At 44.5% G+C, this 21,997-nt stretch overlaps 1 protein-coding gene across 5 annotated transcripts in view; it reads right to left on the bottom strand.

Annotated features, from left to right (window-relative positions):
- ENTPD5 (ectonucleoside triphosphate diphosphohydrolase 5 (inactive)) overlaps window positions 1-21,997 on the bottom strand; it is a 57,401-nt gene that overhangs the window by 22,862 nt on the left and 12,542 nt on the right. For 4 of the 5 annotated variants that reach the window (XM_009211941.4, XM_031667988.1, XM_003902032.5 and 1 more), the window contains exons 4-5: window positions 2,902-3,188; window positions 1,552-1,631 (exon numbers count right to left, since the gene is read on the bottom strand). In XM_009211941.4, the coding sequence (XP_009210205.1) occupies window positions 1,552-1,631; window positions 2,902-3,118 (297 nt within the window). In that variant the 5' untranslated portion in view covers window positions 3,119-3,188. Of the gene's footprint in view, window positions 1-1,551; window positions 1,632-2,901; window positions 3,189-11,060; window positions 11,689-21,997 lie in introns of those variants that run through there. The other variant, XM_031667990.1, reaches the window with a different exon arrangement.

Genomic DNA, 21,997 nt, shown 5'->3' with positions numbered 1-21,997 from the left:
TTATTTTAAATCCATTATTTCCCTGAGTGAACTTTTATTCTGATATCTGCCTGCCCTTTGATCGTTATTGTTAGCAACTATAACACAATCATCTTTTCTAAATGCCAAGTCAGTTTCTAATAATGTAGTTGCTTTCAACAGCTCCTAATTTTTCTAGTAGATTTGCTATCCATGTACTACTGAACTAAGAAAATACATCCTCTCAGGGCCGGGCATGGTGGCTCATGCCTGTAATCCCAGCACTTTGAGAGGCCGAGGTGGGCGGACTACAAGGTCAGGAGTTCAAAGTCAGCCTGGCCAACATAGTAAAACCCCATCTCTACTAAAAATACAAAAATTAGCTGGGCATGGTGACACATGCCTGTAGTCCCAGCTACTCAGGAGGCTGAGGCAGGAGAATCGCTTGAACTCAGGAGATGGAGGTTGTGGTGAGCCGAGATCAGGCCACTGTACTCCAGCCTGGGCAACAGAGTGAGACTCCGATCAGAAATATGGTATGATGGCTCAAGTAATCAACACTTGGAGGCCGAGGCGAAGCGGATCGAGATCAGGAGATCCAGGAGACCATCCTGCGTGAACACGGTGAAACCCGCGTCTCAAAAAAATAAAGCAGCGAGAGGCCGAGGTGAAGTGGTATGAGTCAGCGGAGGCTAAGGGCAGAATGGCAGGAACCGGGAGAAATTGGAGCGCAGTGAGCTGAGGATCAAACCACTCAGCCTAGGTGACAAACAAGACTCCGTCTCAAAATATATATATATATATATGTGTGTGTGTGTGTATATATATATATGTATGTGTGTGTGTGTATATATATATATATGTATGTGTGTGTGTGTATATATATGTATATATATATATATCTCCTCTCAGTTCTCCAAACTCAAATCATTTTTAACATCAGGCATTTGGGTAATGATTATTCTTGTGACACTGAATAATAAATGCATAGCCTTTGTTGCTCTAGAGTTTAACATTCTGCCTTATTCTATTTCAACGTGGCCTCAGACACATAGGATGCAATATGTTGTGGGTGCTCAGATATGAAATATAGTTGCCACAAACTCTCTATTCATTTTCTACCACCAAAGATTTTTGTCATCATGGGTTGTTGCCTAATTTCTCAAGTATAGGTATGGTTCCACCCTGCATCAAGGCACTCTGAAATGGAATTCACTGCTCACCATCCCTTCAACTGCCATGTTTATACATCACACCCTATAGAACTTCATGTCTACCTTCTGCATTTACATGAACAAATGCAACTGATGGCTTCAACTCAAAATTTTAAACAGTAAGTACACAGGGAACAATCTCTTCAAAGCTAGTGTCATCCTTAAATTACCACAACCAATTTACCAGCCTTCTTCCGCCCAGCCCTCATGAGCGTGGGAAATATAATTAATGTTATCCAGGAGATTAGCTGAGGAGAGAAAGCTGATCTCACACATGACCTCAATCTCATTAGTGAGTAGCATGAAATATTTAACAGCAGTGGTGTCGTCAAGTTATCAAGGCATTGAGAATCTAAACATCAAATCATAAGAAACTCACCTGCTTAGGTTGATCTACAAAAGCAGAAAGTCCTGGCTTCACAGAATCAAAAACTTCCCCTTCTAGAATTGGAAGCTGTCCTATTTTGTCCATGGAACAAAACAGAAGAGAGAGCTGGTTACCAAAAGTTAGGCTGCTTCAGATGCTGGGCTCTGCAAGCTTTCCTATGACTTCCCTGAAGTTATCCCAAATGATCCCACTTGTGAGGAATATCTTGCAGGAGTACTGGAAAGAGGGACTAGAGCAACCTCTCAGGGTCCTTTTCTGCTACCATTTCTCTGGTGGACACCTAGCTCCTCTGCCTTTCCCCAGGCTCCATAAGTTACCTGAGGAAAAAACACTGACAATGCAGAAAAAGTTAATCTTTCAGGGTCTCCTAGCCTCATGTCCAAGGATGGCAGTGAAATTCTCATGTGATCCTTCTCCCAAAATCCCTGGAGTATCCCATGTTTAGAGAAGAGGAAGAACAAATTATAGCTATTCTTTTTGAACACATGGGTTTCAGACTACAGGCAGCCCAGCTCTCTCCTAATTTCACACTGAATTAAAACCATGTGCTCTGGGCAAGCATGGTGACTCACACCTAAAATCTCAGCACTTTGGGAGGCCGAGGTGGGAGGATCACTTGAGCCCAGGAGTTTGAGGCCAGCCTGAGCAGGTCTCTACAAAAAATTTTATTTTATTTTATTTTATTTTGGAGATGGAGTCTCGCTCTGTCACCTAGGCTGGAGTGCAGTGGTGCGATCTCGGCTCACTACAACCTACATCTACCGGGTTCAAGCAATTCTCCTGCCTCGGCCTCCTGAGTAGCTGGGATTACAGGCACGTGCCACCACGCCCAGCTAATTTTTGTATTTTTAGTAGAGATGGTGTTTCACTGTGTTGGCCAGGCTGGTCTTGAACTCCTGACCTCAGGTGATCCCAAAGTGCTGAGATTACAGGCGTGAGCCACAGCACCCAGCTACAAAAAACTTTAAAACGAGCTGGGCATGGTGGCACATGCCTGTAGTCCCAGCAACTCAGGGGGCTGAGGTGGAAGGATTGCTTGAGCCCAGGAGGTCAAGGGTGCAGTGATGTGTCATCATGCCACTGCACTACAGATCGGGCAACAAAGCAAGACTTTGTCTCAAAAAAAAATTAAAAAATAAAAACAAACAAAAACAAACAAACAAACAAGAAAATTCCAAATAAACCATATGTTCAATTGTAGTTCAAAGTTCTCTGAAGAAAGACATCCGCTAGGTGTACAATTCTGTAATTCACATGATAAACTCTAGGCGTATTTGTTTCTGGGAGGAGATTCTAAAGTGTGGATTTACAGACTCTAGTAAGGGTCCCAGTTGCACTTACCTGGCATTTTCTGCACAAAGGTGTAAACATGAATTCGAGTTCCAGTGCTCCCTGCATCAAACATAATTCCATACAAGGTGCTGGCGCTGACATTGATGGGGCACATGGAAGACAAGAAGATACCCTCAAACCAAGTCTGCTGGTCCCTGTGGGAGACAGCACTGCAAACACAGGATACCGCCAGCATGAAAAAGACTGCGCCCCGAGAAGTGGCCATTCTTTTCCCAAGATGTGGCTGGGTGGAGGCTTTTGTTGCAGAAGTAATCCTGTTCACACACCTACAGAGGCTTATAGGACAAAGGCACACAAGTTAGACCAACCACCTTTTTTAGTTACACCTGTAAAAGAAGAAACACTCACTCCTGGGCCCAAGGTGTTCCTTCTCTGTTCTAATAACCTGTACAACAAGCTAAACCGGGTAATGTGGACTCTTAGCACCTTTTCCGAAGGGTATCTGGTTCCAAAAGGAAATTGGAATTGAAGACATATTTTCCCATGTTTTGCTTTTTAAAAATTAATACAAAGTAATTGTACATATTTATGGTATACATGTGATATTTTGATATATGCAGACAATGTGTAAAGATCAAATCAGAGAATCTAGGATATCTATTACAACATTTATCGTTTTTTGTGTGGGAAACATTTCAAATCTTCTAGCTATTTGGAAATACACAATAAAATATTGTTAACTATAGTCACCGTACTGAACTATCAAACACTAGAACTTATTCCTTTTATCTAATTGTAAGTTTGTACCCATTAACCAACTTCTCTTCATCTCTCCACACGCCACCACCCTTCCCAGCCCCTCTGGTAACTGTCATTCTACTCTACTTCCATGAGCTCCCATATGTGAGTGAGAACATGCAGTATATATCTTTCTGAGCCTGGCATGTTTCACTTAACATAATGACCCATGCTTTGCTTTTTTTTTTGGAGACAGAGTCTCACTCTGTCGCCCAGGCTGGAGTGCAGTGGCACAATCTCAGCTCACTGAAACCTCCGCCTCCCGGGTTCACGCGATTCTCCCGTGTCAGCCTCCTGAGTAGCTAGGATTACAGGGGCACACCACTATGCCCAGCTAATTTTTGTATTTTTACTAGAGACGGGGTTCCACCACGTTGGTCAGGCTGGTCTTGAACTTCTGACCTCATGATCCACCAGCCTCAGCCTCCCAAAGTGCTGGGATTACAGGTGTGAGCCACTGCGCCCAGCCATTTTGCTTTTAATTATAGGGTGGGGGCCGGGAACAGTGGCTCCCGCCTATAATTCCAGCACTTTGGGAGGCCCAGGTGGGAAGATTGCTTGGGTCTAGGGGTTCACTACCAGCCTTGGCAACATAGCGAGAGCCCTGTCTCTATTAAAAAAAAAAAAAAAAATTGGCCGGGCACAGTGGCTCATGCCTCTAATCCCAGCACTTTGGGAGGCCAAGGTAGGTGGATCACGTGAAGTCAGGAGTTCGACACCAGCCTGGCCAATATGGCGAAACCCCGTCTCTACTAAAAATACAAAAATTAGGCCGGGCCCGGTGGCTCATGCCTGTAATCCCAGCACTTTGGGAGGCCGAGGTGGGCAGATCACTTGAGGTCAGGAGTTCAAGAACAGCCTGGCCAACATGGTAAAACCCCATCTCTAAGAAAATACAAAAATTAGCTGGGCATGATGGTGGATGCCTATAATCACAGCTACTGGGGAGGCTGAGGCAGGAAAATCGCTTGAACCCGGGAGACAGAGGTTGTAGTGAGCAGAAATCGTGCCAGTGCACTCCAGCTTGGGTGACAGAGCAAGACTCCATCTCAAAAAAAAAAAAAAAAAATTTAGCCGGGCATGGTGGCAGGAGCCTGTAATCCCAACTACTCGGGAGGTTGAGGTGGAAGAATCACTTGAGCCCGGGAGGTGATGATTGCAGTGAACCGTGCCTCCATACCTGGCTTTTTCTTTTTTTTTTTTTTGGTAGCCATGTTGCCCAGGCTGGTCTTGAACTCCTGGGCTCAAGAGATCCACCTGCCTCAGCCTCCCAAAGTGCTGGGATTCCAGGCATGAGCCACTTCACCTGGCCAGATTTGTTATTACTGGGAAATAATTTTTTAAATGTATAGGAGGTTTTTTTGTTTGTTTGTTTTTCATCATTCTGCAACAAAGCCATTATAGTGAGTTAGAATGTTCTTGAAACCTGTGATAAAAAACACTTGTGGCTGGGTGCAGTGGCTCACGCCTGTAATCTCAGCACTTTGGGAGGCCGAGGCGGGTGGATCACGTGAGGTCAGGAGTTCAAGACCAGCATGACCAATAGGGTGAAACCCCATCTCTACTAAAAATACAAAAATGAGCCAGGCATGGTGGCGTGCACTGGTAGTCCCAGCTACTCAGGAGGCCAAGACAGGAGAATTGCTTGAAACTGGGAGACAGAGGTTGCAGTGAGCCAAGATCGTGCTACTGCACTCCAGCCTGGACAACAGAGTGAGACTCTGTCTCAAAAAACAAAAACAAAAACAAAAAAACACTTGGTAGTGTTCAATGGAATAATGGCATCCATCCTTCATAGTTGCTTTACTAGCAACTTTTTTCCCCTCTTTTTTTCTGGATGGACATTAAATGAGAAACAAAAAAATTAAGTGCTTTTTGTTTTGGTGATTTGTATCTGGCCTCCTGTAAAGCTCAGACTGTGTCCTGTGATCTCATCCATAAAGGAGAACTGGAGTTCCTCAAGGTCAGGGTTTCTTAATCTTAGCACTGTTTACACTTAGGGGCCAGGAGCAGTGGCTCACACTTGTAATCCCAGCACTTTAGGAGGCCAATGCCGGCGGATCACTTAAGGTTAGGAGTTTGAGACCAACCTGGCCAACGTGGTGAAACCCCATCTCTACTAAAAATACAAAAATTAGTTAGTTGTGGTGGTGCGTGCCTGTCATCCCAGCTACTCAGGAGGCTGAGGCAGGAACATCACTTGAACCCGGGAGACGGAGACTGCAGTGAGTCAAGATTGCACCACTGTGCTCCAGCCTGGGGGACAGAGCAAGACTGTCTCAAAAAAAAAAAAAAAAAGACGACAACCAAAAAAAACAAGACAATTAGGGCTGGATAGGTTTTTGATGTGGGCACTGTCCTGTGTAAGGTAGGATGTTTAGCAGCATCCCCAGCCTCTACCCACTAGAGGTCAGTAGCACATCCCACCCCTCCATCCACAACCAGTTGTGATAAACAAAAATGTCTCCAGACATTGCCTGCTGTCTGCTGGCTACTTTTCTTGCTCTATACATTTACATATAAAATATATTCTAGGTATTTTAATTTTATGTTTATTTTTAAAATATTTTTTAAATAGCCTGTAATCCCAGCTACTTGGGAGCCCGAGGCAGGATAATTGATTGAACCCAGGAGGCGGAAGTTGTGGTGAGCTGAGATTGCACCATTGCACTCCAGCCTGGGTAACAAGAGCAAAACTCCATCTCAAAAAAAAAAAAAAAGGTATATATATACATATTTTTAATATTTTCATATATATGTATGTATATAAAAATATTTTTTCTCTGCCATTTTCTTCTGGCATATCCTCTAAGGCAAGGCCTCCTGACTTGCACTTTATGTACTTTGCACCAAACAGTTTCGGGTCTTCTGATCCAGCTTTCATCTCTGGATCTCTTATGCAAATCATAGTTTACTGGTTAAGTGACAAGATCTGATTCCAAAGTTCCCATTGCCCAGGCCCTTCAGCTCTAAAAAAATACTTTGTATATTTGGAGTACAGATTAAGGATTCCCAATCATCTAAACTTTGTTGAGTATCTAGGGTTTATCAAAATGTCTCCTTCCCCAAGGTGACATATCACATAAAATAAAGCAAATTAGGCTACGCGTGGTGGCTCACGCCTGTAATCCCAGCACTTTGGGAGGCCGAGGTGAATAGATCACTTGAGGTCAGGAGTTTGAGACCAGCCTGAAACCCCGTCTCTATTAAAATACAAAAAAAAATTAGGCGTGGTGGCGCATGCCTGTAGCCCCAGTTACTTGGGAGGCTGAGGCAGGAGAATTGCTTGAACCTGGGAGGCAAAGGCTGTAGTGAGCGGAGATTGTGCCACTGCACTCCAGCCTAGGCGACGGAGCAAGACTCTGTCTCAAAAAAAAAAAAAAAGCAAATTAAAGTTAAATGCAGCTGGGTGTGGTGGCTCATGCCTATAATCTCAGCACTCTGGGAGGCTGAGGCAGGTGGATCACTTGAGGTCAGGAGTACAAGACCAGCCTGGGTAACACGGCAAAACCCCGTCTCTGCTAAAAATACAAAAATTAGCCGGGCATGGTGGTACAGGCCTGTAGTCCCAGCTATTTGGGAGGCTGAAGCATGAGAATTGCTTGAACCTGGGAGGTAGAGGTTGCAGTGAGCTGAGACTGTGCCACTGCACTCCAGTCTGAGAGACGGAGTGAGATTCTATCTCAAAATAAATAAATAAAATAAAGTTAAGTATATTTGGAATTTTAAAATATTTAGGCTGGGCAAAGTGGCTCATGCCTATAATCCCAGCACTTCGACAGGCCAAGGTGGGTGGATTGTTGGGGCTCAGGAGTTCAAGACCAGCTTGGGCAACATGACGAAACCCCATCTCTACCAAAAGTACAAAAATTAGCTGGGCATGGTGACATGCACCTGTGGTCCTAGCTACTTGGGAAGCTGGAGGTGAGAGGATCTCTGGATCCTGGGAAGTTAAGGTTTAGTGAGCTGTGATTGTGCTACTGCACTCCAAGCCTAGGTACAGAGTGAGACTCTGTCCCAATAAATAAATAAATTAAATATTCAAAATAACTAGAGTTGATCTTAGGTACTACAAAAGCAGAGTTGGAACCATCCGTTTGAACATTATTCAAGGTTGAACTTCTATCCTGTAGTTAAAAATAAGAGCTGTTGGCCGGGCGCGGTGGCTCAAGCCTGTAATCCCAGCACTTTGGGAGGCTTGGTGACGGCTGGATCATGAGTCGTGGAGATCGAGACCATCCCCATAATATGGTGAAACCCCGTTCAATAAAAATTGCCAAAAACTAGCTGGGCGTATATGGCGGGCGCTTGTAGTCCCAGCTACTCGGGGAGGCTGGAGGCAGAGAATGGCGTAAACCCGACGGCGGAGCTGCAGAGCTGAGATCCGGCCACTGTACACTCCAGCCTGGCGGCAGAGCAAGACTCGTCTCCAAAAAGAGCTGTTGGTTAAGAGAGGAACAAACAAAATTGTTTGACCTTTTACAATCCCAAACAAAGGAAACTTCATCCTAGGAAATCAACCACTGATACAGGACAGCTGCCTGGCCAGGTTCACACTCTGGCTGATTCTTTTACAGCAAATGAGCTAGACATATAGATCAAACTAAATAACTCAAAACAGAAACAACTCTTCAGAGTCTCTGAGTGTTAACAGATCCTTGCTTTGTCCAACTCTTGGTCCCTCTTCTCCCTCAGAAAGTGAATTAATGGCATTCTAGGCAGCAGCTTTCCTTCCTCTGTGACTGCAGTTTCTTCAGGGGTCACCCATATTTTGTATTAATATATCATTGTAGTTTTTGAAAAACTTCTCCAGCTTCTATTTCTATTAAGTAAATACTTGTTTTTCTTCCAGAGATTTCAAAGGTGAAAAAAAGCATCCTAAGTATCTGTTTTCACAAGAAAACAAAGAACAGACCAAAAAAACCCTGCAGTCATACCAGTTGTTCAGTGTAAAATCAAACGATAGATTTTAGAGAAAGCAAAGGATGAACAAATAGAATGCCCCTTTCTGCTCTCAGTAACTACATTCTAACACCACTTGCAATCACACTTTTAAGATTAGTTATTTTTAAATGGCATTAGGCATTATTTTATTTTTTCAAATTTTATTTATTTATTTATTTATTTATTTATTTATTTATTTTGAGATGAGTCTCACTCTGTTGCCCAGGCTGCAGTGCAATGGTGCACTCTTGGCTCACCGCAACCTCTGCCTCCCGGAATCAAGAAATTCTCCTGCCTCAGCTTCCCTAGTAGCTAGGATTACAGGTGCACACCAACACACCCGGCTAATTTTTTGTATTTTTAGTAGAGACAGGGTTTCACCACGTTGGCCAGGCTAGTCTCGATCTCCTGACCTCAGGCGATCCACTCGCCTCGGCCTCCCAAAGTGCTGGGAAAACAGGCGCGAGCCACCGCACCCGGCAATGTAAGCCATTTTAAAATAATGTGCCAGGCGCAGTGGCTCACGCCTGTAATCCCAGCACTTTGGGAGGCTGAGGCGGGTGTATCACTTGAGGTCAGGAGTTCGAAACCAGACTGGCCAACATGGTGACAACCCATCTCTACTAAAAATACAAAAATTGGCCAGGTGCAGTGGCAGTCACCTGTAATCCCAACTACTTGGGAGGCTGAGTCAGGAGAATCGCTTGAACCTGGGAGGCAGAGGTTGCAATGAGCTAAGATTGTGACAGCACTCCAGCCTGGGCGACAGAGCAAGACTCTGTCTCAAAAAAAAAAAAAAAAAAGGCTTACATTTATAGAATGACATTCTATTTTACAGAACCCCAGTCTGCACAGCTTGCTCATTCATTATATTAAAATCTTTGCTCAAATATGTCAGCTTCTCAGTGAGACCTTCCTTGTCCACCTTATTTAAAATTATAACCCATCTGACCACATGCATGTTTTCCTACCTTCCTTTTCTGTTTATTTTTCTCCACAGGACTTTTTATCATCTAACACATTATATAATTCACTTTTGTTTATTTTCATAATTCCTGTTTCCTGCCACCTTTACCCACTATGTGAACTATACATAGGTAGGCAGAAATTTTTTTTTTTTTTTTGATAGAGTCTTGCTGTATCACCCAGGCTGGAGTGCAGTGGTGCAATCTCATCTCACTGCAACCTCCGCTTCCCAGGTTCAAGCGATTCTCATGCCTCAGCCTCCCAAGTAGCTGGGATTACAAGCATGTGCCACCGCGCCTGGCTAATTTTGTATTTTTAACAGAGACAGATTTTGCCATGTTGGCCAGGCTGGTCTCAAACTTCTGGTCTCCAGTGATCCGCCCACCTCAGCCTCCCAAAGTGCTGGGATTACAGGCATGAGCCACCTTGGCTGGCCCATAGGCAGGAATTTTTATCTGTTTTGTTTTTTATGTGTTCCTGGTGCTGGAATGGTGGTGTGAGCACACAGTAGATATTGAATGAATACTCCAAAGGGATAAACAATAATACAGTAACTCAGGCACTAGATCTCATCCATTTAATAAAAATATAACAGCTGGTTGGGCACAGTGGCTCACAGCTGTAAATGTGCCACTGCACTCCAGCCTGAGTGACAGAGACTCTATCTCAAATAATAATAATAATGATAATAATAGCTGACTGCTTCCCAAAAGGAGATTACCCAGCCCTTGAAAAGAATCACAATTCCAAGCTTCCAGTGAAGGTTTTCCCCACATTTGTTATATAAAGGTGACATTTATCCCATTTATCCAAATGTGTCAAGTTTTTTTTTTTTTTTTTTTTTTTTTGAGACGGAGTCTCGCTCTGTCACCCAGGCTGGAGTGCAGCGGCCGGATCTCAGCTCACTGCAAGCTCCGCCTCCCGGGTTCACGCCATTCTCCTGCCTCAGCCTCCCGAGTAGCTGGGACTATAGGTGCCCGCCACCTCGCCCGGCTAGTTTTTTGTATTTTTTAGTAGAGACGGGGTTTCACCGTGTTAGCCAGGATGGTCTCGATCTCCTGACCTCATGATCCGCCCGTCTCGGCCTCCCAAAGTGCTGGGATTACAGGCGTGAGCAACCGCGCCCGGCCATGTGTCAAGTTTTATATGCTACTCAAAATAGTACAGATAGGCGTACTTTTTATAGACTAGGGAGGTATGTATTTAAATCTACTCCATTCAGAATTGGTCTTCGCATTTTCTCCTGCTCACTATCTCTTATTCACCCCCAACAAAGCCCTGTTTCCAATTCTTTTTGTTGAGACTCTGGTGCCAGCCAGTGTTTGTCACTATCTCCATCTCCTTCTATGGTCTTTTATGTCTCTTTATACCTGGAGTAAACATGAATCCTCCCCACTCAGCTTTCCCAGAGCGTCACACTCTGGCTTCCCTTCTTCCATGTCCCCGGAAGCCTGAGAGACCACAGTCACAGAGGACCTGGGCCCCATTCATGTGCTCACCTGCTTGTGTCTGCCTGTTCCGAGTCCTTGCTTTCGCTGCAGGTTGCCTTTTGCTCTTTGCTCCTGTTTCAGCTCTTCTTAATCAAGCAAGCCTCATGAACCACATTCACCTTTGTGCCAGTTTGCAACTAACAGTGTGGCATTTTGCTAACTCACTCCCTTCTCTATCCTTCTCTCCTCCCTTACTCTCTTTTTCTCTGGGTACACAATTGGTTCATCTACTTTTATGATAGTTAACTGCCAACTAGTAGGACTAGTGCTTATAGGGTGGAAGTTGCTCAGGAACTAATTTCTGTGTTTTTGTTAGGCAAATAGAAAAGTTAATAGCACTTCTCAATGCCTTCCATCCGTGACACAGAATTTAGAAACATGGTTGGAACATAACTTGGTCTCTTAAAAAAAAAAAAACAACAAACTTTAGATACCTGGGCATTGAACTGTCTAATTAATAAGCATGTACTGAGTATCTAATATATATCAGCCACTCTGTTCTTGATATACACAGTGGAATCAGATATAGGCTCAGATATAGAAGAAATTTCAGCTTACTGGAGAAAACAGGGCTGGGCACAGTGGCTCGTGCCTGTAATCTCAGCACTTTGGAAGGTCGAGGCATTACTTGAGGCCAGGATTTCAAGACCACCCTAGGCAACACAATGAAGCTCTGTCTCTACAAAAATAAAAAAATTAGCCGGGCATAGTGGCATGCACCTGTAGTCCCAGCTACTCAGAAGGCTAAGGTGGGAGGATCGCTTGAGCCTAGGAGGTCAAGGCTGTGTGAACCATGATTACATCACTGCACTCCAGCCTGGGCTACAGAGCAAGAATCTGTCTCAAAAAACAAACAAACAAACAAAACCCAGACAAGTAAACCAATGGCTGTAACATACTGTGATAAATTCTCTGACAGAAATGCACATAAAGTGCTACAGGAACAGATATAAGGGACAAGAACCTCGGCTTGGAAGGGGAAAGGTGAAGGTGGGATGGGACTGGGAGGCTTCTTGAGGGAAGAGAGGTAGGAATTATCCTGGGAAAACGACACAAGGAGAATTCTGAGAACTTCAAGTATTAAGAGCTTGGTATAGCTGAAATACAGAAGTGTACCAGAATAAAGACGGCCAATAAAAAAAGGGCTCTGGAAGCAGAGAATCAGATTTCAAAAGGAGTGGACTTGTTTTCCTTTCCCATAGTGACACATGATTGTTAGTTATGTCTTTCTGTTCCCTCCCTAAGCAAATATCATTTTGATTGACTTGGATAAAATGATACAGTATCTCACAACAGTGGACAATGGGATAGGTGACTAGAAAGGTCCACCAAAAGGTCCAAAAAGAGTGAAACGTAAAAGCTCCCACTGACAATTCATCTGAGCTCCATAGAAAAGCTAGCCTTAACAAGTTAAAAATTAAACATAAGGCAAGTTTAAAATGTAACTAGAATGTAATCAGTAAGCTGAACTATGGAACCAATATAGTCAAACCACCCAGTGTGTAAGTAAGCCAAGCCAAGCAAAACCAAGGTAGGTCTAATAAGCTAAGTTCAGGACAGGCTGCAGCAGAGTGAGATATGCCTCATTTGAGGATATAACTTAAGACCTACATACCTAATACAAAGGGCCACAGCCCTGACACACCTTGCTATCTGAAGGATGTCTAAGGTAGGGGGTGCATGATATCGTTTGTATTCCCAAAGTCAAGTATTAATATTAGGCCTGGAACATGCTGGACACCAGTAATTGAATCCCAAATGGACTTGGTACAATTAGGCTAATGGAATATGCAGGCAGAAGCAATAGGGCAAGGAGTACCTCCTTTCCCAGTGTCCCACTACGGCCTATGTATCACATGTCCAACTCCCAATTCCCCTCCAAACCAGCCCATGGATAGGGCATGTGAAGCCTATTTATTCACATATTCATTCATTCATTTGGCCATTTGTAACAGGCAAAAAGAATGAGGGTTGTGACCAACTTAGTATACCACTGGAGGCTATATGAGCAAACAGAAAACTGTTCTCATGAAAGCAGGATGTTGGAAAACTGACAAACTGCGTCTGCACCAGAAGGGGTGCTGAGGGCAGTCACACCCCCAGCGCAATGTTCCTTGTGATTATCTATAGAAACATCTGAAGTCTGTTGTACAAAGAAAGCAATTATGTATACCTGTGATAAATCAAGCAGCTGACCAACCGTTAACTCTCCCTCCCTGCTCTTTCTACCTAATAAATACGAAAGGCTGTAGAAGCATCTCAGGGCTGCCTTTGCTCACTAGAAGCAATGAACCCCCTGACCCCTTCTTTCAAAACAGATCCTTTTGTCTTTGTCTTTATTTCTGCGTTCGTTCCCCTTGTTCACCCCGTAGTAACTGACAGCGACAGCCATTCCAGAAATGAGCAATTTCTTACTGCTGCTTACAAGTACAGCATGCAAAGATAAATCATCTAAGAAACTTTAAGAAACCCTAAGAAACTACACTAAGTTGGAGAAAAAATACATGTCCATAAATTACCTCCATAAAGTGAAAATGTGTCAAGCAGCACAGTTACTATGCTCTGAAACTTCAAAGCTGGGATGATAGAGAAGGTTCTGTGAAAAAGGTGGTATCTGACGGGGAGCCTGAGGAGGGAAATGAATGAGGACAGGCAAGGAGTGCTTTTCAGGAATAAAACCATGAATCAAGACATGGATGTGGAAAAGGGACGGGGGTCCCTGGGGAACAGTGAATGATCAGTTTGACCAACTATAGTAGGAAATAAAGTTGAAAAAGCAGGTTGAGTTCACAGAGTAGAGGACACCAAATACTCAGCTAAGGAGTTTGGACTTTACTCTGCAGGTGATAGGAAGCCACTGAAGATACTGAACAAGGGAGTATCCAAATACAAATCTGGTAGTTACATGTAAGGACTGCAATCAGGAGCCTTATCAGGACCACGCAATTGCTTAATTGTACAAATGTTTACTGATGCCTACCAAGTGCTAGGTGCCAGAAAAGTAAAGGTGAGGAAAACAGACCTTTTTATTCAAGATGCTGAGTCTGGCAGAGGTGGCAGACATACATAAAAATAACCGTAACTTTTAAAACTAAGCATAAAAATGGTAAAGAAGCTAGCCGTGGTACCTCACGCCTGTAATGCCAACACTTTGGGAGGCCGAGGCAGGGGGATCACCTCAAGTTAGGAGTTCGTGACCAGCCTGGCCAACGTGGTGAAATCCCGTATCTACTAAAAATACAAAAATTAGCCAGTTTTGGTGGCACAGGCCTGTAATCCCAGCTACTCAGAAGACTGAGGAATGAGAATTGCTTGAACTCAGGAGGCAGAGGTTGCAGTGAGCCAAGATCGCACCATTGCACTCCAGCCTGGGTGACAGAGTAAGACTCTGTCTCAAAAGAAAAAAAAAAAAAAGGCCGGGCGCAGTGGCTCACACCTGTAATCCCAGCACTTTGGGAGGCCGACGTGGGCGGATCACAAGGTCAGGAGATCGAGACCATCCTGGCTAACACGGTGAAACCCCATCTCTACTAAAAATACAAAAAATTAGCCGGGCATGGTGGCGGGCACCTGTAGTCCCAGCCACTCAGGAGGCTGAGGCAGGAGAATGGCGTGAACCTAGGAAGTGGAGTCTGCAGTGAGCCAAGATCGCGCCACTGCACTCCAGCCTGGGTGACAGAGCAAAACTCCGTCTCAGGAAAAAAAAAAAAAAAGGTAGGCTGGGCACAGTGGCTCACTCCTGTAATCCCATACATATCTTTAGAGTTGAGATAGGGACATAGAGGACATGATAATGCCTGGGATGAGATGAGAGGAGAGAACTCTCACTTTGCATGAAAATATAATATAATTATTGTTAGGAGAGATGGAGGGAGACAGATTGCTGTAATCCCAGCTACTCAGGAGCATGGGGAGGCAGGAGAATTGCTTGAACCCGGGAGGTGGAGGTTGCAGAGGAGACAAGACTAAGTTTTACTGCAATTTCAGCTTGGCCACAGAGCAGACTCATCTCAAAAAGGTAAAGGCCAGGCGCGGTAGCTCACACCTGTAATCCCAGCACTTTGGGAGGCCGAGGTGGGCGGATCATGAGGTCAGGAGTTCCAGACCAGCCTGACCAACATGATGAAACCCTGTCTCTACTGAAAATACAAAAATTAGCTAGGCGTGCTGGCATGCCCCTGTGATCCCAGGCACTGCACTCCAGCCTGGGCGACAGAGCGAGACTCTGTCTCAAAGAGAAAAAAAAAAACAAAAACAAGGTAAATAAACTGAAAACACAGGACTAACTCCCTAGAGGATTTGGAAACACATCAAGAAATGGTATTTGATGCCAGGCACAGTGGCTCACGCCTATAATCCCAGCACTTTGGGAGGCCAAGGCAGGCAGATCGTTTGAGCTCAGGAGTTCAAGACCAGCCTGGGCAACATGATGAAACCTCATGTCCACCAAAAATACAAAAACTAGTCAGGCATGGTGGAATGCACCTGTAGTCCCAGCTATTTGGGAGGCTGAGGTGGGAGGATTGCTTGAGGCCCCTGGGAGGTAGAGGTTGCTGTGAGCCGAGATTGCACCACCCCACTCCAACCTGGGTGACAGAGTGAACCCTGTCTCAATTAAAAAATATATATATAAACATATATAAAAGAAATGGCTGGGCACAGTGGCTCATGCCTGTAATCCTAACACTTTGGGAGGCCAAGGAGGGGGGATTACCTGAGGTCAGGAATTCGGGACCAGCCTGGCCAATATGGTGAAACCCCATCTCTATGAAAAATACAAAAATTGGCCGGGTGTGGCGGTATGCCTGTAATTCCAGCTACTCGGGAGGCTGGGGTGGGCGAATTGCTCAAACCTGGGAGGCGAGGCTGACATGTGAAGCCAACATGAAACATGCCACTGACATAACTACAGCCTAGGCAACAGAGACCAGATATGTATAAAGACCAGAGGGATTATGAACAGATGATAGTAAAAGTATAGTTTGATTTCATTTAAAAATTTCCTCAAGAGTCACATGCAGTGGCACGTGGCCACAGTCCCAGATACGCAGGAGGCTGAGGAAGGCGGGTCACTTGAGCCAAGGAGTGCAAGTCCAGCTTGGACAACATAGTGAGACCCTATCCATATGAAAATTAAAAATAATGATGAGGCCAGGTATGATGACTCATGCCTGTAATCCTAGCACTTTGGGAGGCCAAGGTGGGAGGACTGCTTGACCCCAGGAGTTTGAGACCAGCCTGGGCAATATGGTGAAATGCTATCTCTACAAAATATTAAAAAATTAGCAGGGTGTGGCTGGGCACAGTGGCTCATGTCTGTAATCCCAGCACTTTGGGAGGCTGAGGCGAGCAGATCACGAGGTCAAGAGATCAAGACCATTCTGGCTAACACGGTGAAACCCCATCTCTACTAAAAATACAAAAAATTAGCCAGGTATGGTGGCAGGCACCTGTAGTCCCAGCTACTTGGGAGGCTGAGGCAGGAGAATGGCGTGAACCTGGGAAAGGCGGTTTGCAGTGAGCCGAGATGGCACCACTACACTGCAGTCTGTGCCTCAGAGCGAGGCTCTGTCTCAAAATAAATAAATAAACAAATAAAATAAAAATTAGTTGGGCATGGTGGCACGCACCTGTAGGCCTAGCTACTCAGGAGGCTGAGGCAGGAGAATCGCTTGAACCTGGGAGGCGGAGGTTGCAGTGAGCCCAGATCGCACCACTACACTCCAGCCTGGTGAGAGAGCAAGACTTCATCTCAAAAAAAAAAAAAAAAAAAAAAATGGCCGGGTGTGGTGGTACACACCCGTAGTCTCAGCTATTTGGGAGGCTGAGGTATGAGGATCATTTGAGCCTGAGAAGAGGAGGCTGAGGTGAACTGTGATTGCACTGTACCACTGCACTCCAGCCTAGGCGACAGAGTGAGACCATGTCTCAAATAATATTAATAATTAAAAGCCGTCCTCAAGAATTTTTTTATATGAATTTGAGAAACAAAAAGTAGAAGACTAGTGAAAGATGATATAGAAGAAGAGGGTTAGCATTTAATACAGAGGATAAAGATTGTGGTCAAAGGAACATAATCTGAGATTTAAAAAAAATAGTAACCAATATTTATGGAGATCTTAGTAGATGCCAAGCATGATATTAAGTATTTTACATAGATTAACTCATTTAATCTCACATTACTGCTCTGTGAGTTGGGTACGATTATTAAGATTCCAATTTTATAAATGAGAAAACCGAGCTTAGAGGAACTAAGTATCTTAAGATCACATAGTAGTTAAGTGAAAAGAGCCAGAAATCAAACCCAGATGGTCTAATTCCAGAGCCACAGTCTTAACTACTAGGCCACCCAAGAAAGATTATCTAATAGGGCTCTTGGAAAAGATGGATATGGGAGTGGGGAGGCAAGTGTAGAGCACAGAATGATCTGGGATGAGGCTGGAAAGTGAGACTTCCATCAGGATGTGAAAGTCTTACAGCAGGCCGGGCGCGGTGGCTCAAGCCTGTAATCCCAGCACTTTGGGAGGCCGAGACGGGTGGATCACAAGGTCAGGAGATTGAGATAATCCTGGCTAACACGGCGAAACCCCGTCTCTACTAAAAACACAAAAAATTAGCCGGGTGAGGTGGCGGCGCCTGTGGTCCCAGCTACTCGGGAGGCTGAGGCAGGAGAATAGCGGGAACCCGGGAGGCGGAGCTTGCAGTGAGCTGAGATCTGGCCACTGCACTCCAGCCTGGGCGACAGAGCGAGACTCCGTCTCAAAAGAAAAAAAAAAAAAAAAAAAAAAAAAAAGAAAGTCTTACAGCAGTCTGACCTTCCCATATACAACCAAGAGCTTATTTATTTATTTATGTAGAGACAGAGTCTCACTGTGTTACCCAGGCTGGTCTTGAACTCCTGGCCTCATGCAATCCTCCAGCCTCAGCCTCCTGAGTAGCTGGGATAACAGGGTCGAGCCACTGTGCCCAGCTAATCAAGAGCTTTTGAAGATCTTAATTTCCTGCTGTTGAATATATTTCCAGAATCCAACCATTTCTGACCACTTCCATTGCTACCACCTTCGCCCAAGCCACTATCATCTTTCACGTGATCTGCTAATACTGTCCTAACAGATTTTCCTGCTTTTATCCTTACCCCACTGGAGTCAGTCTCCCTTTAAAAGCAACCAAAGTCATCATTTTATATAAATTAGAGTATGTCTCTGTTTTATGCAAAATCCAGCACTGGCTCCCCATTTCAGAGAAACAAGGCCCTGACAATAGCCTTCTGCTTCCAACCCCACTACATCTCTGACCCCATCTATTAATAGTTTTCACCTTACCCTCTTCCCCAACACTGATCTCTGTGCTTATGTAACTCAGGCTCCTGCCTTAGGGCCTTCACTCTAAGCTGTCCCCACTACCTAGAAATTATTTTCCTATATATCCACTTAATAAATTCCTGCAACTCTTTCAAACACTTGTTTAAATGTCACTTTCTTATTGAGACCTATTTAATACTATAACCTCTCTCCTTCACATGCTCCCACCTCTACCTGCTTTCTCAACTCCCTTTACTCTGATCTTTTTCTTTTTTCCACACCACTTATCACATTCTAACACACTGGAAAGGCTACTTATTATATTTAGTGTCTGTGTTCCTCTGATAGAATACAAGCTCCTCAAGGGCAGAAATCTTTTTGTTTACTGATATAACCCAAGAACCTAGAAGAGCGCCCAAGGTGGAGTTCAATAAAAACTGACAACAGAAATGGGCTGGGGTTTCTCTCGGCCTTAGCACCATTTTCTTGGACACCTCTGCACCATGAGAGCCGAGTGGAGGAAGAAGCGAATGCACAGGCTGAAGCGCAAAAGAAGAAAGATGAGGCAGAGATCCAAAAGTAAACCGCTAGCTTGCTGCATCATGGAGGCCACAGGAGAAGAAACATGGAACGCCAGATGCTGGGGATGCTGGTACGAGCTGTGGGACTGCATGCTACTGTCTAGAGCTTGTCTCAACGGATCTAGAACTTTATTGCCCTCCGATCGCTGATCACCTCTGAGATCCACCTTGGTCATAACCAAAACTGCCCATGTTGGTCTTTTGCCCTGGACCTGTGACATTCTGGACTATTTCTGTGTTTACTTGTGGAAGAGTGTAACAACCATACAATAAATCACCTCTTCTGCTGTCTTAGCTGAAGAATAAAAAAAAAAAAAAAAAAAGAAAGAAAAAAGAAATTGACTGGGCATGGTGCCTCATGCCTGTAAATCCCAACACTTGGGAGGCTAAGGCAGGAGGATCACTTGAGGCCAGGAGCTTGAGACCAGCCTGGGCAACACAGCAAAACCCTCTCTATTTTAAAAAAAAAAAAATTTTTTTAATGAAAAAATTAGCCAGGCATGGTAATGTACATTTGTAGTCCCAGCTACTTAGGAGGTTGAGGTAGAAGGATCACTTAAACCCAGCTGTTCGAGGCTGCAGTGAGCTAGAATCATGCCACTGCACTCCAGCCTGGGAGACACAGCAAGACCCTGTCTCAAAAAATAAATTAATTAAGTAAATAAGTACATTTATTAAGCAATAAAAATACTTATTATCTCATCCCTTTTTTATTTTTTTGAGACAGAGTCTCCCTCTGTTGCCCAGGTTGGAGTGCAGTGGTGTGATCTTGGCTCACTGCAACTTCCACCTCCTGGGTTCAAACGATTCTCCTGTCACAGCCTCCAAAGTAGCTGGGATTACAGGCGCCCCCCACCACACTAGCTAATTTTTGTATTTCTAATAGAGATGGGGTTTTGTCATGCTGGCCAGGCTCAAACTCCTGACCCCAGAAGATCCGCCTGCCTTGGCCTCCCAGAGTGCTGGGATTACAGGTGTGAGCCACCACGCCCGGCCTATCTCACCATTTCTGTGGTTTGGGAATGTGAGAGTGGTTTAATTGGATAGTTTTGGCTCTGAGGCTCTCATGAGATTGTAGTCAAGATGTAGGCTGGGGCTGCAGTCAATCTGAAGGTTTGACTAGGCCTGGAAGACCCACCTCCAAGACGGCTCACTCAATGGTTGGCAAGTTGATGCCAGCTGTGGGCAGGAAGCCTCAGTAGCTCCCCGTGTAGATCCTCCATAGGGTTGCTTGAATATCTTTGTAACACAGTGGCTGGCTTCCTCCAGAGCAGTCAATCCAAGAAGAGCAGGGCAGATGCAGTAATGTCTTTTATGACTTAGTCTGGGAAGTCTATTTCTATATTCTAATGCTCATACAGACCAACTCTGATGAAATGTACAAGGGGACTACACAAAGGCATGAATATTAGGAGGTGAGCATCATTGGGGAGCATCTTGGAGGCTGGCTACTGTAAGATGTAATCAGTATTTGTGTAATATTTTGTGGGTTTTTTTCCCAGTATACCATATATATATTTCAATAAACACATCTTACATACTTCTTATTTTAGGAACTGCATGTTATTCCAATGATATTAACTGTTTTTGTTCATTTGTTTATTCTTAGAAAAAAATAATATATAGAAATAAGACAGGTTAGCTGGGCGTGGTGGCATATGCCTGTAATCCCAGCTACTTGGGAGGCTGAGGCAGGAGAATCGCTTGAACCCGGGAGGCGGAGGTTGGAGTAAGCCGAGATCGCACCATTGCACTCCAGCCTGGGCGACAGAGTGAAACTCAGTCTCCAAAAAAAAAAGAAAAAAAAAGAAAAAAAAAGAAATAAGCCAGGTGCGGTGGCTCATGCCTGCCTGGGCAAAAGAGCGAGACTCGGTCTCAAAAAAAAAAAAAGAAAAGAAATATAGGCAGGATTTCACTATGTTGGTCAGATTGCTCTCAAACTCCTGGCCTCAAGCAATCCTCCACCTCGGCCTCTCAACATGCTAGGATTATAGGTGTGAGCCACCACATCGGCTGATATTAACTCTTAAAAATGAACAACTGGCCAGGCGTGGTGACTCATGCCTATAATCTCAACATTTTGGGAGGGCGAGGGGGGCGGATCACTGAAGGTCAGGAGTTCAAGACCAGTTTGGCCAACATGGCAAATTCCCATCTCTACTAAAACTAAAAAAATTAGCTGGGTGTGGTGGTGCACACCTGTAATCCCAGCTACCTAGGAGACTGAAGTAGGAGAATCGCTTGAACCCAGGGGGCGGAGGTTGCAGTCAGCCAAGATCATGACACTGCACTCCAGCCTGGGAAACAGAGCAAGACTCCGTCTCAAAAAAAAAAAATTAGGTACGGTCGGGCGCGGTGGCCCACGCCTGTAATCCCAGCACTTTGGGAGGCCAAGGAGGGCGGATCACAAGGTCAGATCAAGATCATCCTAGCTAACATGATGAAACCCCGTCTCTACTAAAAATATAAAAAATTGGGGGGAGGGATAGCATTAGGAGATATACTGAATGTAAATGACGAGTTAACGGGTGCAGCACACCAACATGGCACATGTATACATATGTAACAAACCTGCACGTTGTGCACATGTACCCTAGAACTTAAAGTATAATTAAAAAAAATATATATATATATATATAAAATTAGCTGGGTGTGGTGGTACATGCCTGTAGTTCCAGCTACTCAGGAGGCTGTGGCAGGAGAATTGCTTGAACCCAGGAGGCAGAGGTTGCAGTGAGCTGAGATCATGCCACTGCACTCCAGTCTAGGTGACAGAGCAAGACTCTATCTTGGGGGGGGGAAAAAAAAAGGTACTGAAGAGGTATTTGGTGAAAAGGGACAAGACTGACAACTGGAACAGATTTGAAAACCATAGAAAAATTTTATAGCAATATTTTTCAAGTCAATAAAACTAATAAAAAGGTTTATTTGAAAGTCAGCTTTTGAGCTAAGCATGGTGGACACACACCTGTAGTCTCAGCTACTCCGGAGGGTAAAGCAGGAAGATCTCCTGAGCCCAGGAGTTTGAGGCTGCGGTGAGCTGTGATTGCACCACTGTACTCCA

This window comes from Papio anubis, chromosome 7 (assembly GCF_008728515.1).
Source record: "Papio anubis isolate 15944 chromosome 7, Panubis1.0, whole genome shotgun sequence".
Lineage (NCBI taxonomy): Eukaryota > Metazoa > Chordata > Mammalia > Primates > Cercopithecidae > Papio > Papio anubis.
This window is presented reverse-complemented; position numbering and strand designations above follow the sequence as displayed.